Source organism: Thunnus maccoyii, chromosome 5 (assembly GCF_910596095.1).
Source record: "Thunnus maccoyii chromosome 5, fThuMac1.1, whole genome shotgun sequence".
Lineage (NCBI taxonomy): Eukaryota > Metazoa > Chordata > Actinopteri > Scombriformes > Scombridae > Thunnus > Thunnus maccoyii.
Genome location: NC_056537.1, coordinates 1,317,574 through 1,336,935, shown reverse-complemented (window position 1 = coordinate 1,336,935; position 19,362 = coordinate 1,317,574). Strand labels below are relative to the sequence as shown.

Sequence of the window (19,362 nt, the reverse complement as noted above, 5' to 3'; positions counted from 1 at the left end):
TTTTTATCTCTGCATGACGCCAAACATCTGGCTATTTTACAAAACACGCATCTTCCAATAATACATATACAGAAGCATGCGAGGAAAAAAGAAACACAAACAAAAAAACTTGATGAAGGGCTTTTTTCTCTCTTCTCACAGACTTTCTGGCTCATTTATATGTTTCATATGTAAACAGCTCAGTCTTTGCGCATCATCCATATTTACAAAATCAATATCTGTTTTTATCTTATTGTACAGTTCCCAATAAAACGGACGGTAGAAAACAAAGTTGAGTTCATTTTCTATCATTCAGACGGCGCTGAACCAGTCTGTTTTCTTCTAGATTGACAAAATGACCACTTTTAACAGTAAGTGGTGAAATACTACTACTACAACTACTACTAATAATAATAATCTTTGCTTTTTAGACAAATTATATACAATTTTTTTATCTATATATCTCTTTGCTCTGAGCAAACACAGATTCTCTGAACAAGCAAATGTTCACCAAACCAAGAGCTGCAGAGTAAAGTGCAGACATCTTTTGACCAAGAGTCAATCGTTTGTTTATCCCAGATAAACGTCTGTCTGTCAACCTGCTTTCTTCCAGATCAAGTAACTGATTCCATAACGGAGCTGCACATCTTCCAACAAGCCTCACGGTTCCCATCACGTCCCCACTACAACATATCTGTGCACGTCCAGAAAATATCTTACAGCACTGTTTCACACTGACTCACACATAGAAGCAGTTCAAAGGTCCTGAACCGCAGCACTATAATAAAACAGTTTGACAACTTATGTCCTTTTTTTTACTTTCACCAGTAATTCCTCCCAGAACAACTGATTCAGCAAGAACCTGAACACCTTTTATGAAATACATGTGTTCGTCAATATAGAAATATTCATATGAATCTGCAGAGTTCAGCTTATGTGATCCAACTTTAAATATGTTGCACAAATAAGCACTTGACTCCTTGTAAATACTGCAGCATTTCTTTGCTCTTACAGCCGCATCCGCCGTCGCCTTCAGTCTGCAGGACGAGTCTTCAGCTCCTCGCCGCTGGTAACAAACGGCCTCGGAGCGGAGGTGGAGCGGCGAGCTGTAATGGATGCAGGAAGCATCAAAAATGCAGCAGTTTTCCTTTAAAGCTCTCATCCTACATGTAACATTAACATGATGAGAAACACAGTTTATCAAACACACGCAGGCTTCTCACAGCAGAGGAATGTCATGTTACATTAACCTGAATTATGTTACATACACAGTGTGTGTGTGTGTACGCAATATGGAAATATGAAAATATACATGCATCACATCCTGCAGACATGAAGCTACAGAGCTTCAATTATTCACACACACACACACACACACACACAGTGGCTTGATAATGTATATTGCACAGTTTAAAACTGTATTCTTATATTAAAATGGTTCTTTTTCCAGTTATCACATATTCATATCCAACCTGAACTTATCCAGACAGACTACTTCATTAATCCAGAGGGGAATTAAATTTTTGCTTTCTTGGTTCTGACCATGGAATAACTTTACCGTTGAACCTTTTATGAAATATTAAATGTTGTATGTTGCTGTTGTCCGTGTACAGACTGGACAGTGCAGATGTAAATGTCTCCCTCCTCTCAGAGAGGAAGGTGACTTTCAGGAGTCTCCACTCGGCTGTGAATCAATCAGTTTTGGTCGCCTGCGCTCTGGAACCAACTGGCTGCTCGACAACAAAAGATTCAGCTTCCTGCCTCCTCCCTGCAGCTGTAATCCTGTTACTACACCTCCGCTGCACCTCCCTCCATCACCCGGAGGGGAGGAGGGTTGGGGGGGGGGTTTACTATCTGACATACAGATTGAAAGGTCACAGACACTTCCAGAGAGGTGTCTGTTTGTGTTATCAGACAGGAAGTGAAACGTCAGTGTGTCGCTGCAGGTTCACCTCCTATTAACTAACTGAACCCTCTGCTGGACGTTCAGCCTTCTTTACATATCTGTAAATATTCAGGTTGAACAACCAAGCTGCTTCTGTCCAACCACTTTATTAACAAGGAGCTTCATAGTGCTCCCAAGAAAAAAGACACAACAGGTTGTAATGTCCAAATAAGTCAGTTTCCATCATTGAATATTTGACTGTTTATTAAATTCAGACACTTTCATGCTGCCTGTCTGTTTCAGGTCTGACCGGCTGCTGCGACACTCACACAAATAATGAACAAAGTCAGGAAGCAGCGTCTTCTATCACCAGTAGTTCAGATCTGTGAGCCACGATTCCCAGATAAGGTTGATGTGGGAGAGAAATCTGTTATTAATCTGTTACTGATCTGCTGCATGTATGTGCAGATTTACAGTAACCAGGTCACTTAGGTGCAAATAAACACTGATTGATCTGTAACAGTTTCATTAAACACAGATACATGATTCTGTCCTGCTGATCACTGCTGATAGGGCGGCAGTCACATGGTCAAACAACATCTCATGCTACTTATGCACAAATGCATCACTATTATATATAATATGTAGCAGCACTTTTTAAATGATTTGAACATTCGAACATTTTATATTTAATATTTAATATTCACGTCTCTGACTACTGGCTACTACTACAGCTGCTGCTATATATTTTGGTTTTTATTACATTTTCATAATGTGTATGTCTTGTTATCAGTCATCTATGAAGCACTTTGAATTGCACTGAGCTGTGTGAAAGGTGCTTGTGGATTTTGGCCTCCATCACTTCCACTGACAGCACATCTGAAGGATCTTTTAATCTGCAGTATGAACAGGAGGAATGATTACAGCGAGGAAAACCTCTTTCACTGTTACTATGGACACCTGACTGCCGGTTCAAGACACTTGAAAAATTGTGAAGTTGACCTTAAATATGCGTTATGTCAGTGCAAACTGCTCGTGTGACAACATTAAAAAAGACGGGACAGGTGAGGTCACAAGGACAGGGAGACACCAAGGAGCGCTGAAGGACGAGGAGGAGGAGGAGGAGGTTGATGAGGAGGAGGAGGCAGGAGGAAGACAGGTATGACAGCGGCGGCTCAGGTCTCAGCGGACACGGCGACAGTGAGGGTCGGTTCCTCGGAGACGTGGTGTGGGGATGCTGCTGCCTGCAGATGATTAATGTCGGGGTCAAACCTGCTTGTTGAAGGGGGGGTGAGGACTGAGGAGGGGGGGGTGGGTGGGTGGGGGGTGGGGGTTGAGGACTGAGGCGGCGGTCCCAGCTGGCCGCCGTGACATCTGTGGACAGGGACAGAGAGCACCGGACTCCCAGCAGGCCGCAGACGGAGCGTCACTCTTCTCCCTCGAGCTTCTCCTGCCTCGGTTTTCCCTCCACTTTACATACTGAATCACATCCCAGAGTCATTTATCATCTGTTGGATTCAGCAGCAAAATTTAAAAACGTCTTGTTTCCTAAATTAAAACCGTCTTTGACATTACTGGATTTTTTTTAAAAGCTTATATCATTTTTCCTGCGGTGACTTTGAAGAGGAGCGCTGTGCCCTGCAGTGATAAACTACACTGAAATATAAAAATATAAACTCTACATGACATTATTAAACAGCTCCAATGATTTCCTCCTCTCAGATGTGACTGTGTGAAGACTCAGAGCCGATTTATTTGACTCCTTACTGAGTTTATCACCTCAGGTTTCATTTTAATTTTCCCCTGAAGGATTCTGAGAAGCTCAGTAACATCACAAATTAGAAAAATGAGATCAATGTGGAGGCGCTGCAATAACTATGTCTTCTCTTTTGATTAAAATTAAAAGTTAAAATTAAATCTGACAAAAACACAACAGACGTCTTACGCTACAAACTGATGTTTGTACAAACTTCATTCAGCGTGTGGGACTGAGGAAGCGCAGCCCTGAAATACATTTTAGAAACACGTCTCACACGGAGGCTCCGACAGCGACCTGCGGATACAAAGATATGCAGCAGATCCATTATACCAACCTGCACGGTGGCTAGCAGCTAGTTAGCATGGCTAGCGTTGTTAGCATGTGCTTTGTGTAGCCCGTAGACTGTATAAAAATAAGGTGTCTACGGTTTAACGGCAGCGTGCTGGGCAGATGCTCTGAAAGACATCACAGCACTGATGTAAAGTTACACAGCTGACGGACTGTTAGCCTAGCATGCTAATCCTACATAAACATATGGATATCCATATGTAAAGGATATGTTTATGTATGGTCTCTCTGTAATAAAGCAGGATTATTACTTTGTTATTACAGAGAAAGTAAAGTACTGAAAAAAGGTACCGTCGGGTACCGGTACCGAATTCCAAGTACTGGTCCCGTTCAGATGTGAACAGAACTCAACTCTAATCACAAGGTCTCATTTTTTTAAAATCATGTTCTGTGTATCATTTTGATTGACAAATCATGATTAACAAAAGATGAACAACTGTGTTTATTTGGTTCTTTAGTAAAAAAGTCGAAGCTACAAGACTGAAGACGTAAAGATTTAAAGGAAGAAGTTAACTACAACTCCCAAGGTGCATTTCAGTAAGAAAACAGCCAATCATCAAGCTAAAATTTGGTCACGTGCGCCGCTAACGGCGAGCAGAAATTAAACATGATGTTGAGAAAACAGATTTTTACCATCTGCAGATCAAATCAGTTCACTTTTAATTTCTAGGTCACTTCAGTAACCATGACGACACATTTTGTTTACAACTTCAGCGACAGCAGCTGGGGCTCGTGGGTATATATGACGTGTAAATACTGTTAACTGGTGTCAGAATATAAACCTGTAGGATCGTTACGTCATCAGGAGAGTCTGAGTTCCTGTGTTCAGATCAATTAAAGACAAAGATATTTAAAATGAGAAAACAGAATGAAGAAAAACATTTCAGTAACCAGCGGCTCCTCCTCACATCTCACAGCTCTGGAGAAGCAGCCGCTCAGATGCACAGTCAGTGGTTTCAGCAGTAAAACTTCTCCTCACTGTCGTGTTTCCATCATCTGATGGTCAGTCTCGTGACCTTCTGCCGCCTCTCTTCCCATGAAGCACATATATCCTCAATAAATTCTATGAATAATTGATGAGCAGATGCATTTTTTATTTTCATGTCAGGCAACAGCTTGTCACACACACAGGAAAATACGACACAATGAGCATCTTAAGTGGACTTCAGCACCGAGGCCTTCCTTCCTTCTTTACTTCCTTCTGTATGAAAAAGTGAAAGGAAGGATTGTAAGAAATGTAAAGTGCAGAGTTTCTGTAAAAATATCACATATACATTGATGAAAAATAAAATAAGTGTGCACGGACGTGGACGTGAGATAAACATAAATGATTCACTCCTCCTCAGCGAGGAGTCGAGCTCAGCGTCCTTCGCTCTTGCCGCCGCCGTCCGCGAGCGGCCCGGCTTTAAAAGGGAAAATATGTTTCTGTCATTGGACCGTATGGTAATGTGAACTGATGTCATGCCATGTCACATCACAGGGAAATAATTCACATTAATAAATAAAGTGTGGGTGAGGGTCCAGAGAGCTGCTGCTGGTCGGGTCGTCCAATCAGAATAAAAACAGGAAGAAGTCCGACCGAACTGCAGCGTTCTTGTGTTCTTATTTTTATTTATTATCATGTATCAGTATCGTCTCTATGAACTCCTGTCTTCAACTGTTCACATGGAAAAGTAGAGATGGGGATTTTATTGATTATTTTTTAAACATTTTTATGGAGCATTTTAAGCCTTTATGATAACGACAGTCGACAGGAAACAAGGTGGGGGGGGGACAGTTATGTGGTGCGCACCTGAACCAGCAGGCACGCCGGAGGATTTCACTGTCAACAAAACAAACTTGTTTGTTTTGATCTAAATAATCCACAGCGATGGATAAACTGCTGTTTCTCATCATAAGGACACAGTTCACTCTCATTCGTTCTAACAAGATTATTCACGTTAAAACAAAGACGTTTACTTTGCTATAAAAGGAGAATAAATAGTTATGATGAGAAAGTTGTTTATATCTTACGAGAACATCAACACATAATGAAACTCTGCTCTTACTCAGATGCAGCTGTTTCAACATGTGGACACTGAAAGATAGAGTCTATTTATTTATAGAGCACATTTAAAAACAATAAAAATGCTTTAGAGAGAGAAATACAACCAAATAAAAACACAGATAGTTATGAGGATCAAGGAGGAAATTAATAAAAGTGTAGAAGTAAAAATAAAAAACAAGAAACTCTTGTTAATACATCTTAAACATCTTAAAAAGGTTCGACATGTCTCATATGAGGCAGTAAATTCTATATTATTTCAACTAAATTATTCAGACTATTTTTTCAAAACACAGTATATTCAAATGTTCCGTTATTCCCGTGATATAAATTCATGCATATATATTTCATGTCTGGATGGACACACACACACATACACACCTTTAATTGTCATGATTATTTTTTAAAATTTTTTTTTTAATCTTTCAGTTTCATTTTCATGTGAAGTCACTGAATTATGCTGCAGAGATAGTTTATCATTACAATATTTCAAATTTTTTAAATTCTTATTTATTGACCGTTTCTGGTTCACATTTTGCTGTAAAATGTCAGAAATCAGACGTGTGTGAAGCAGCTCTGTATTGAACGCTGTTTAACCTGCAGTGAGACGCTCGGCCTTCTGGGAAATGTATCCTGTTTCTTCTACTACATCATCCATCATGGCCGCCGAGGGAGGCGGCGGGCTGTTTTAGTCCCGAGAGGAAAAAGCTTCCGGCGCTGCAGGTTTCTGTTTTAAATCCGTTCAGAGCAGAAAGACGCGACTTCCTGCGATAAACAAACATTTGTGTGAAATAAATCAGCTGAGAGTTAAAGCTGCTCTTATTCTATCAGCTGGAAAAACACCAAAACCTGCTTCGTTTAGAGTCATCCATCATCTCAGAGGAGAACGGTTCACTTTTACTGACTTCATACTTAGTAAAACTCATTCTTACTTATGTGAATACATCTTTGTAGGTATAAACAAATGTACTGAAATGATCACTGGGGACATAAATACACAAACACTTCTGTATAATTCAGACGTTACATCGTTCAGTCCGCTGGTTTTCACTGACTGTAATCAATCACAAAGCTTGTTTTTCTGTTTTAAAACCAAAACGGGGAAACAAATCAAGTTTTTTGTTTTGTTTGTGTGATATTTATGGTAAATCCAGGGAATGCTGGGAAAACGAGGAGGTGCAGACACGTAATTTCAATGATTTCCATCGTGTTGTCTGTAAGGTATCTGTCTGGAAGGTTTTCTAAATGGCCAGTTTCATCTTCTGAGGGAATCCGTAGAGGATCTCACCATGGATCAAATTGCTGTGATTTTTCAGGTAAAACATTATGTATTAACGTTATACGTTAAAACTAGCTGCATGGCTAACCGAGCTAACGTAGCTAGCAGCAGCTACAGTTAAAGCAGCAGTTAGCTGTTAGCTTACTTTAGCAACAAGTAAAGCTATCTGTCCATAAGGAAACTCCATAAATCACTCCTGTTGTTAAATTGGCCTTATAACATTTAATGACATCTTGATGACAAATCCAAATTGTACCACAGTTTAATGTGATGTTAATACATAAAGCTAATCATTTGCTATGTCATGTCTATGACCGGTTATATTGTCTTGGTTAATGTCCAGTTGTCATAACAAAGACGTTTCAAACTGACAACAGTCATAAATATTCATAAAGACTCCTTCATGTTCATGACTGTGTCGTGTCAGTCTTATGCACAACCCCTCAAATAAAAAAAGTTTATTTTCAGATTCGTGCACAGATCATTTATTGAACTGATGACCACAGCAGAGGCGTGATCAGCAGCACAGAGCTCCGTAACGGTGGTCACTACGAGGTACAACACCACAGACTAATAACTTCCTCGCTCCCATTAGTTTAAGTCAAGAGGTCTGAAATTTTATAAAGGTGTGCTTGACAAGATGTAGAAGTTATGTGGTAGTTTATATAGTTCTGGCGTAAAGCATGTCCTAGTTATTCTTATTTAAATATGACTCACTACAGGCAAAGACCAAAAACATTTGAACTGATGTAGTTTTGGTTGTGTTTTAGCCACATGCTAAACAAGCACATTTCCAAAAACTAGATGTTACCTTTCAAATGAAACCTAATACATGATTATCTCAGTTATTCTGTATTAAGCTTTTCCATTTGGGGATGCCAAACAGGCACAACTTCCAAAAAAGAAATGGTGGATATTAAGATGTTAAGAGGTTAATAGACAGCCATGGTAATGACATCATGGACTGTGAAGGAACCAGAGGTACAGACTAACATTTCATATTATAGTTTAATGTTATCAAGAACATGTTGAACTGTATTAATCTGTTGTACTTCTTATGGTGTTATTTACATCCTTTCTAGAAATTCACTCTTTTCAAATCGGTTCCTTTGTTCATGTTGAGACGTTAAGTATGTGAATCTTATGTTCTTTATAATATATACTTTACATTCAAAGCGATTGCTCTTTGTTGTTAATAGACACTAATGCTATAAATATCCATACAACACAGGATCTACATTCCTGAAGAGAAACGTATGGCGTACCGGAGGAACAGCTCCAGACGCTACGAGGAGAAAGAGAAGGAGAGAAAAGTAGTTTAGCTGCTCGAGTGCAGGTCAACACAACGTCTGTGATAAATGATACACCGAAAGGTCACAGCTGATGTGCTGTAAGATGATTCATTTGGAGAAAAGTAGGATTCTTCAAATATAGAACAATTCTTCCCTCACATGTAGACAATGTTAGAAAGTCCAAGTTAACACACTATGTTTTGTATATTTTTCACCTCACTGAGGTACCGGAGGTCATCCTTGTGTCTCAGGGTCTGTAGGTCTCCTGGACCCTGAAAGACCTCGTAGACATTGTCTAACGAATAACAGTCCCTCAGTGACAACCAGGCTGCATCATCTGTGGATGTATGTAATATGTTATTAATATTATTATTATTATTATACCATGAAGGTTTACACAGAAATACTTGTACCTCTAATGTTTCCGATGGCAGACAGTCTGCATTCGCTCTGCTAGTGTTACCTTCAAAATGTTATTAAATGTAGCCATAAATCTACAAATGGTAAACATGGTAAAGCAGAACCATGTACTGTTTATGTAATTTAGACATAAATTAATAAAATTCATAAAATGTTATTGATATTTTGCTAATGTATTGAGTTCTGCCTATATTTTTATTTGAATATAAAACAGTGGTCCACATGAAGATACATTTAAAATCTTTTACAGCTGTTTGGGTAAATTAACTACAACAATAAAAAGAATAATATGTTCAAACATTGTTATTATTCCTAAATTAACAATCACCACGATGCCAAAAGTACTGCAACCCATTTGTAGGGTTTATTTAACAGATTTAAGGATGTATTCTTGCATAGATGAGTCCATCAAAGTTCATTTGAATATGTACAATAATACAGAATATCAGAAATGTATTCCAGGATAATCAGTGTAATACAGTGAGAATAACACTTTATGTCAAATCTGAGGGAACTATGTACTTGTTTTATAACTTTCCACACATGCAGGCAGAAAAGGGCTTCACTGAAAACATTATGGTCATATTTGACCACACTGTCTAAAATGACAGATACATCAGGTTCCTCCTCTGCCCGGCTGCTGTCTTCCAAACCAAAGGTTTCCTCCCTGCTGAGAGAGGATCTGTCTGCCACAGCAGAAGCTCTGGACAGCAGCTCCTCTGGTGTTTTGGCTGGACTTCCTCCTGCAGCCAGGTCAGCAGGTACTCCTCGGCCTAGTAAAGGAAAAAAGTTAACTTTGTTTTTGGTTGACATGATTCATTCATAATATTTTCTTTAGCATATCTGGAATCTTATAGGAATCCCATGACTGCACAACCCTGTTTAACCCAAACTGGAATTGAACAGTGCTTATACTAACTGCTACTTGTTCCATATATTAATTACTGTGTTCAAAGCTGCTGACAAATCCTCACATATTCTGCTGCTAAACAACCTTCAGATTCCATTTGACACTCCATAAATCAGACATTAGGAACTGCAGGTTTTCACTGCAGCCATATCAGCTGATTTCACTAAACAAATAACTAATCAATGAAATTACCAGCTGACGTTACAGGTTGGAATGAAACTATTGTCTTCTAACGGCGTATGGTTGCCCTGTCTAAGACAAAACATGTTGTAATTTGCAACAAAACCTCATAATGTTGATTCTTTTGTCTTACAAAGTCTCAGATTATCACTGGAGAGCTTCATTTTGAGTAGTTATAGAAAAACTTACCCTGGAAGATGCAGACTGAACGTAAGCTTGCCTGCTGAGGTTTAATGTACAGGCTCAGACAGAACTCCTTCCCATGGTCACATCCCATTGGTGACCACTGCACATCTGGAACAAATGAATGCATATGTTAGTATGTTAATATAAGACGTCGACTTGGTGGCAAAGACATACACTGGATGAAATAAAACGCATAGTATTGATGTACAGCAGAGACATTCAGTTTGATATGAGCCTCACAAAACATAAAGACATTAAATAAATTTGCTTTGTAAGTATAGTACTCACCTGTAAAACCTGCTCATAATAAATCAGATTATTTTTTATAGACATGGTGGCATTTGCAACAGTTTTGCTGCTGTGGCCATAAACTGGAACCACATGTGACACCCAACATGCTAAAGCTTGTTGTTTTGGTCCATGTGTAGTTTATGACCCATGTGCTCAGCGTGGTAGAGGACGGGGTTCCGATTACGAACACTCTTTAAAATAAAGAGGAAATTAATTAAAGGTGTTTTGCTCCTATGTGTCATATGGAATTATAAATCATTTCTAAATAAACTGCCTACATTACTTACATGTCGTCTCAAATCGTGGTATCCCAACTCTGCTCTCTCTGGCACGCACACCGATTGAAGACGGCATCCCGTCATAAATGACCTGTTTAAACACATACTGAGTCATGGATTAATATTCACTGGCAGATAAATAGGCCACGTTAATTAAAGATTTTAATACACACATACCCTGTAGATTGAGGAGATCACTGCCGTGTCAGAAACATGATTCCTTCTTTGAAGGTTGTGCTCCATGTAGAACCTCCTCACAGTCATAACTGAACACCGCAGGACACCAGAACGCTGCCAGACTGATTCCTCTTCAGCGCGTTTCCACTTCAGGTTCATGAATACAGTCAGCATGAGTCAGTCGGCCGTAACTGCTACGAGTTAACGTACAAAACTGAACCGGCAACGTCTTTTTCTTCTTCTCTCAGCAGTTGGAAAACAAAACTAATTCTTCCTCGCTGTGTTCTGCTTCTCTACATTTCCAGTCCTGTAATAAACAAACCACTGCTCCTGTGTTTCTCTGTTTTTCTGTTCTCCCCCAAAAAAAGATGCCGTTTATTTGTTTTTCCAATTTAGTTTTGAAATGGAAAAGTCAAAGAACGAATGATTCATGTCCGTAGTTATCTGTCAGACTTCTGGATGCAGCAAAGAGAAAGTCTGATCTGAACAGTTGGAATTTGTCAAAATCTAGAAGTTCATACAGTGAAGGTTTTGATATCGCCAACATGACTTTTAATACTTGCATGGATGGAGTCATACAGTCGCCTATAAACCTGTCTGAGATCCTCATCACCTCGTCTACGTTAGATCCTCTAACAGCTGCTGCTCTGTATCTGTACACCAGACAGTGACAGCTCACATCAGTTGTTTCATCTGTCTGCCATGTAAAAAAACAGAACTGGACCCACTTCTTCATTTAAGCTCACTTTTAATTTTTGATGCATATTGCTGATATCAAACCTTTCTGAACGGCCATCATAGGATGCGATCAGTTCCACCAACTGCCTGTGTTTGCCCCGACTCCTGCCTCTCGTCATGAACTCTAAAAGATCGCTCTTCCATTCTGAGACAAGCCGTCGCGTTAACGAGACGGATTAACGCTTCTGTTTCGTCTTATTTTAACGGGTTCCCCCGTCAGTCAACTTGTTGATGGACACCCGACCAAAAAGCTTCAGCCTACTATTCACGCAGATGTGATCAAAACACTTGTCATGCCTTCTCATAGCCATTAACATCACACAGTCCTTGATCAGACCAAGTGTTAAAGTGAGTTTAGGGTTCTCCATCAGAGGGCCAACAATACAATCGGTTAGTCGTGGGACTTCTTGTTTGAAAGAGTTACAGATTTGTCTTTCAGAAATGTATTTATGTCCTCTGTGTTACATTTTTAACCACTTCCCTTGTTGGCTTTCTCTCTTACTCCTCTGGGTGAGGAAGAAGCTGCTGTAGCCTCTATCGCACCAGAAATGTCCAGGTCATCTATATGCTAACATTCATTCGAGTCACTTCAGTGGTTCAGAGTAATGTTACAGATGTCTAAACTCTCCGCCGTGTCATGAACATCCTCCCTGCAGCTGTGAAAGTATTTTTTTTTAAGGACAATTCCCTAACCTTGGTCACACGGCGAGGAGCAGAGAAAACCCCTCTGTGGATGAAGCTGTGATAAAAACAGATTCGCTGTAGTATCGCAGTGACACGGAGCTGACCTGGCTCCCACAATGCATCAGCTGTCCTCAAATATCAATTTTGCACTTGACTTCACACGGCTGGCTTCCCACCACAGGCTCCTCCGGCTCGTTCCATCCATTTGTCATTAGTAGATCATCAGCAGAGGCTGAACCCCTCCACCCCCACACCTCCACCCCCACAGATATACTGTAATACCACCGCAGGCAGTCCTCTACAGCTGGATTCTGGTTTGCTTTCACAGACACTGAAGTTGCAAACCTACTGATAACAGATGTGAGACAACCTCAAACCCAAAACACCAGCAAAAGCAAAAAATACAGTAAACAGTGTGTTTGTCTGACTGACTACAGTAGAAACCTGTTACTGTCAAAGCGAGGCGTTCACATATCACAGCCCTGTTAGTGCAATTTAGCTAAAGTAGCTAACGTTAGCCCAAGTGTGCAGAGCTCGGTGTTCCCAGTAAGCTAACGTTAGCTTAGGTCTGAGGTAGCGGGGCGTGTTTCCAGACATCTCACACTAGAAGCTCCTGACTCCAAACAGGAAAAGACCAGAAGCTGCAACTCTGGACGTCACAGCTCGCTACGTCCATCTTTACATACCGGCTGTGGTCTCAGCTAACTTTGTGTTTTTGTGGGTTTACTTACAGGTCTGCTGTGTGGGAGCCGTCCTGGATGCTAACAGCAGTGTTGCTAATCAAAGTCTAATCACCCTTCAGCATAAAGCAGGTTCAGTTTTTAAAACAAATGTATATAGATATTCATAAAATAAGGGATAAAAACAAAATAGACCAATGAAATGAGAGACAAAAAAATATTCAAAATAAGTTAAAACAATTAAATATATAAGAACCTTTTGTTTTTTATTGTTTGTAGGAGAAAGACAGTTAATCATTGAGTTTAACTCCATTAAGAAGAAAAAAACAGGGACAAATTATTTTATAACTGTATGAGTAACAAGACAAGAAACAGTTGTGTTGGAAATTATTTGTGTTTTATTGTAAGCTTTGTTTGACATGGATGACACAAATAGACACAAACATTCAAAGGTTCACAGGCCTCGGCCATAGTCAGCGAACTCTGTTCCTGCTAAACTACGATTGGACGATTGGACAATCACTGTCTGCATCCCAACAGTCAGTGCTAAAAAAAGCAAAGGATGAAGGTTATATAATGCACCCACGATCGGGCCCTGGAGCCAATGGGGGCCCTTGGCCTAAAGATTTATTAAAAACTTTTTTTATTATTTTAAAATATTGGAGTAAATGTGATTAAGAAACATGCGTCTAGCGGGTTGGTGAAGAGTAAACTCTGGATATTGATAAGTAAGTCAACTGTCTTCTCTGATGTGTTTGTGGTTCCAGACCTCACCAGATAGTGAAGTAAGTGACCAAACAAACACGCTTCTTCTTCCACTGCTAATACCAGCAATACAGTCAGACTCCAAATCACTAAATCTGCCCCTGAACATGGAGCCTAACTAACATTTGTTTTAGTAGTTAGCAAAGCACCTGACTAATGGTTTGTTTGTTTGTTTGTTTGTTTGTTTGTGTCATGAAGTGTGGAGCAATGCAGGAGACATCAGGCAAAAGTAACTGAAGAGTATGTATATGTGTGTGTATATGTATGTATGTATATATATGTACAGGCCAGACTAAACTGAACAGAACAAAACCGAACAAAAGATCCAACAAGACTGAACTGATGAGGAGATGAGCTGCAGGTGCAACAGAGAACAGGAAAGGAGCTGATTGGCTGGGAGGACTCAGGTAGCAGTCGGGGCTAACGAAGCTGATGCAGGGCAGGTGTGGAGCACAGGAACACAGAAAACACAACATAACCATGAACAAACCGTCCCAGAACTCACATGAACACGACTTAAATAAATGCACAACAAGCACAAATCAAAATAAACTTTATTTAAAACTTTATTACTGTTAAACAGGAAGAATCAGACTGCATGTTAAAGCTGCATGAAACTACTTCAATCAGACTAAAAGACAAACTGCAGCTCTGAATATCATCACTAGTGTTTCAGTTCACTTTAACGCTCGATGTAGAGATCAACAGGATGTCAGCTGGTCGTTAAATATCATCTGCAGACTCGTCTGTCCTCCGTCTGAACTGACGGAGAGACTTTTTATTCTGATTCATATTTTAAGTGTCTGATTTTACTGCTTAATTATAGGACTTACATGTTTTAACCATGTAAAGCACTTTGTGACTTTGTTTTGAATATTGTTGTATAAATTAACATTAATATTATTATTATTATTATTATTATTATTATAAACCTATTAGAAGATATTTGAAATTGTGGTTTTAACTCTGATTTTAAAAGAACCTGCGGAGCCTTTTAATGCAGTAAAAACATTTGACCCTTTTAATATTCCCACTGTTTATTTTATAAATGTTTTTAACAAATTGTAACCTTAATTACTGAACTCATGACATGTTTGTGTTATTTCAGTTTATCAACTCATTTATGTTGGTGTTGAGATTTATTCCACGATATTATTTAGACTTTTGCAGAATGAAGTTAACTTTATACGATAGTTTCATCTATTTTATCCACATGTTTATATGTGAAACATTGTCTAAGTACAAAGTCATTTTAGTTCCTACCTGCCTTTGTTTCCGGGGGGACACTTGTCTTGTGTAACGTGCTGACTGACTGAGTGAGAAGTCTGCTGTTGAATCCTGACGAGTCCAAAGAGAAACTGCAGCCTGTTTATTACCACCGACTGACCGGAGCACCAACGAATCAGGACTACAAAAGTATTGATTATTAACTGGATCATAATTAAACATTTATTTGGCTCATTAATGGGAGTTTGTTTTTGTCTCAAAGCTTCACTGGTTGTTGTGAACAATTAGCTCAACTCAACCAAACTGAACTGCTAAAGTGAACCATTTAGCTAACTGGAATCCAACTGTTTTATCTGCTAATCTGGATTGGTAGCTAATCTGAGTTGACTGCTAAACTGAATTGTTAGTTTTGGGGTTGCTGCTTCTTCCAGGGTTCCTTCTAGCTACGCTAAACAATTAAGTGAACTTAATTTTGTTTTATGATCCTTTTACAGTTCGAGTGAGAAAACTGCTGTTGAGCTGGTTTGTCTTTGTGTTGAATGGAACTGAAGACAACATGTTCAGACTTTTTCTGTACAAACCAAACAACAACCAATTTGAGCATTTTGGTGTCACCACTGAGCAGATAAAGTTTCGTCAGAACGTGTGCTGGCGGATTCTCCTGCGGCGAAGGCAAAGCGCCATGATCGGCAGTATAAAAGGAAGAGAAGTGAGGTTTGTTGGTGAAGCCAACAAGCCTTCGACGCTTTCATCGACTCACCTAATTATTCCTCTAGAGGTCCAATTAGCCCGGCGGTGGCTGGACATGAAGCAAATCGCTGGTCCAGCAAGGAGCCGACGGATTGGCTTCCTGTACACAGGAAACTAAAAATACATCGACTCTCCATGCAAAGTGTAAAAGTTTTCACTTTCTCTCAGTAAACTTTTAATTGTTGTGACGGTGGCACACGGATGTGGCGACTCTTTAAAGGGACAAAAAACTGGAACAACTTGCTAAAACAACACAGCGTCTCTTGTTTTAGGAAATGACTGAACGCACTTCTGTCGTTTCACACATACGGCTGAACGTCAAACATGTTGTTTCCAGAACAGTCTTAATATAGTTCAATATGCTTATGAAATAAAGGAGTCAGACCTCTCGTTGTGCATGTAAGCTAACAGAAAGTTTTGAACAATAAATTAGAAAAATGACAAGCAAAGACAAAAATGAATAAATGTATAAATGATGGTGGAGGACATATTCAGTCTGGTTAAGACTCATTAAATGAAAACAGCAAAACATCCGTTCAGTGTTTTCTATTTAAAGCTCAAATGATACTTTTTAGTGTCAAAGACTCAAACTGTCATCTGATGATATCTGTGAATTAATGACTCCAGGATGCACCAACATCACAGCACCTCTACGCTGCAGAACAGTAGAGTTTATTACTGTCACTTACTGGACAGTGATCAGTTACCAGTGATGGAAGTAAATACATTTACTTAAGCATTGTACTTAAGTACAGTTTAGAGGTACTTGTACTTTACTTGAGTATTTCCATGTGATGCTACTTTCTACATTTCAGAGGGAAATATTGTACTTTCTACTCCACTACATTTATTTGACAGCTTTAGTTACTTTTCAGATGAAGATTTGACGCAATGGATAATATAACAAGCTTTTAAAATACAACACATTGTTAAAGATGAAACCAGTGGTTTCCAACCTTTTTGGCTTTTGACGTCTTACAAAAAGCAGTGTGTAGTCGGGGTCACATTTCACATGTCTATGAGTTGTTAACAGCTCCACCAAATAGTGATTTTTCCCTCTAAACTTCTCACATGCTTTCATTTCAATAAATGTTCAAATGATCCAATATTTCAGCAAAAATCAAAGATTAGAGAAAAAGTCCAAAAACTGAAAACAGATTTGTGTATCAGAACTTTGTTTTTTCTTCTTTCCTCTCCCATTAATCATCTCACCACCCCTCAGATTTATCTGCTGACCCTTTGGAGGGGCCCCGACCCCTAGGTTGGGAACCACTGGACTAAACTAGCTAACTGTATATAAAGTAGTGTAAACTAGCTCCACCTCCAGCAGCTACAACAGTAACATGCTGCTCTAACACTGATGCTTCACTATTAATTTCTTCTTCTATTGATGGGAGATAATCAGGCCTCGATTCTCAATAACAATCAATTTTAGAAGTTAAAAGTGTTTCTACAAATACTCTTAAATATCTTCATGTTTCCCAAAGCGGCACTTAAGAGCGAGTGCACACTATCAACTGTCTGTGGTGATGAAGACGATGCTAAGTACATTATAAAGTTATAGATAGATATGTTTTACACTTAAAATTGTTTAGAATGAAAATGAAGTTTAATGTGCAGTCTTTATAATTCTTGTTCCTGGTTGGAAGAAAGTAAAACTTTGATTAATCTGCTGCTGGATGTAAGTTCAGCCAGACAAGATGAAGATATGATGAAGAAGAGGCAGAGGAGGACGATGATGACACAAACTAGCAGGTCAATTGATGAATTGATGTGTGTTGGTTTAGTTTTACTTGAACTCATTTAACATCAAATGTCACTTAAAGAACATCAATGAAAACTTCAATAAAAGGTGTAGTTTTGTTCTCGTTAGTCTACAATCGTTTCTACGAGTCTTCAGTTTAAGCTTAAGATGGTTTGTTAAATGTATTTTATGTTTGTTTGGAGTGAAGACGTCTCATCATCTCATCCTGTGAAAACATCTTTATCTTTCTGACTTTGAGGTGAAAGAGAACTGAGTTTTTTTAACAAAACTCTTAATTAAAAATAACAGTAACCAGCTTTCTTCATTTGTCAGTGAGTCGAGCAACCATCCATCTTATCTCCTTTCTCTCTTCGTCTCCTCCTCTTCCTCTCCCTCTCTGCTCTGCAGTGACCGGCCGACACTCAGGACTGCATGTTAAGCAAAGTTTCTTTAACAATTGATGCCGGCAAGCGTAAAGCACAGACAAATGGGCCGAGATGTTCACCATCCATCACACCCACACAAGACTCATTGTTTGCAGATTTCAACCCAGAGGAGAGTTCTTCCTGTTCTTCTCCTGAGAGACCCACAAATCACCAGCTGACAAGGAGAACCGAGCCGATCCGGGCCGATCCGAGCCGGGCCGAGCGGAGAAGAGGAGCGATTCCTCCGTTCTGACTGATCCAAAGAAGAATCAGCAGCTTCTTTCAATTAGAAAGTTTCACTTAATTACCCAAATCCTTTTATTTTTCTTTGTGTGTCTCTGACAAGCAAACTGGAAAATTCAGTCTCTGCTTGTGTCATCATCGTGCAACATTTACCTTAAAGACCCTTAAAGTGGGGTACTACTGAGGCAGAAAATGAAACAACAATAAAAACTTTATAGAGCCGGACTCAGCGTGAGCTTGACGTCTGTGGCAGGATGTTTGCAGATTTCAACCCAGAGGAGAGTTCCTCCCGTTCTTCTCCTGAGAGACCCACAAATCACCAGCTGACAAGGAGAACCGAGCCGATCCGGGCCGAGCCAGGCCGAGCCGAGCGGAGAGCAGTGATTCCTCCGTTCTGACTGATCCAAAGAGGAATCAGCAGCTTCTTTCAATTTGAAAGTTTCACTTAATTACCCAAATCCTTTTATTTGTCTTTGTGTGTCTCTGACAAGCAAACTGGAAAATTCAGTCTCTGCTTGTGTCATCATCGTGCAACATTTACCTTAAGGACCCTTAAAGCGGGGTACTACTGAGGCAGAAAATGAAACAACAATAAAAAACTTTATAGAGATGGACTCAACGTGAGTTTTACGTCTGTGGCAGGATGTTTGCAGATGTTGATGATGTAACCAGGTTGGAGGTTTAGAGGGAACGAGAGTCTTCAGATGGAGAACAGAGAGATCCTGAACCATTTCTCCACAGAGATACGAGATCGATGAAGAGTTCAGTATGAGTGAAATATTCCACAAACATCTCTGAGTTTCACTTTTCTTCATAAAATAAAATGGAATAAAATACCTCCAGTATATTATCCAACATGTGCAACATGCATGAAAACAACATTTCATGTAAATCTGATGAACAGCTGCAGTCGTAATAAACATCCTGCTAAACTAAAAGCTGCAGGTGGGAACTTACTGTCCTGACTGGACGACTTGTTGCACAGACGAATTAGCTTGAAGCAAATTTGACAGATAAACAGTTATGTTGGGTTTATTTTATTTACTTTATTTATCTTCGTCTCTTTGCAGCAGAGGAG

The 19,362-nt window shown here is 39.5% G+C and overlaps 1 protein-coding gene and 1 long non-coding RNA gene across 5 annotated transcripts; one reads left to right on the top strand and one right to left on the bottom strand.

Moving 5' to 3' along the window:
* Positions 1 to 4,924: 4,924 nt before the first annotated feature.
* Positions 4,925 to 13,336, bottom strand: LOC121896815. Of its 3 annotated transcripts, XR_006096109.1 has the most exons (6): positions 11,029 to 13,336; positions 10,861 to 10,942; positions 10,286 to 10,390; positions 8,560 to 9,779; positions 6,613 to 6,780; positions 4,925 to 5,172 (listed from the first exon to the last, which is right to left on the bottom strand). XR_006096109.1 is itself a non-coding variant. In XM_042410845.1 (4 exons), the coding sequence occupies exons 1-4, from the start codon at positions 11,200 to 11,202 to the stop codon at positions 9,415 to 9,417; spliced, it is 726 nt and encodes a 241-aa protein (XP_042266779.1). In that variant the 5' UTR covers positions 11,203 to 13,336; the 3' UTR covers positions 9,175 to 9,414. The 3 variants fall into 3 exon arrangements, 1 of the variants encoding a protein (XP_042266779.1); XR_006096108.1 differs by having other exon boundaries at positions 6,613 to 9,779; XM_042410845.1 differs by lacking the exons at positions 4,925 to 5,172; positions 6,613 to 6,780 and having other exon boundaries at positions 9,175 to 9,779.
* Positions 7,768 to 14,702, top strand: LOC121896829. 2 transcript variants are annotated; one of them, XR_006096116.1, is made up of 4 exons: positions 7,768 to 7,849; positions 8,526 to 9,767; positions 13,184 to 13,262; positions 14,182 to 14,702. It is a non-coding gene; the product is annotated as an uncharacterized LOC121896829 (long non-coding RNA). The 2 variants fall into 2 exon arrangements; XR_006096115.1 differs by lacking the exon at positions 7,768 to 7,849 and having other exon boundaries at positions 9,677 to 9,759.
* The last annotated feature ends 4,660 nt before the right edge of the window (positions 14,703 to 19,362 follow it).

Coding starts and splice junctions, on each gene's coding strand:
- LOC121896815 (XM_042410845.1), bottom strand. CDS start 11,202: ATGCTGACTGTATTCATGAACCTGAAGTGGAAACGCGCTGAAGAGGAA. Junction 10,943..11,028: donor TGATCTCCTCAATCTACAGG/GTATGTGTGTAT, acceptor GTGTTTAAACAG/GTCATTTATGACGGGATGCC. Junction 10,391..10,860: donor ACCACGATTTGAGACGACAT/GTAAGTAATGTA, acceptor CATTTGTTCCAG/ATGTGCAGTGGTCACCAATG.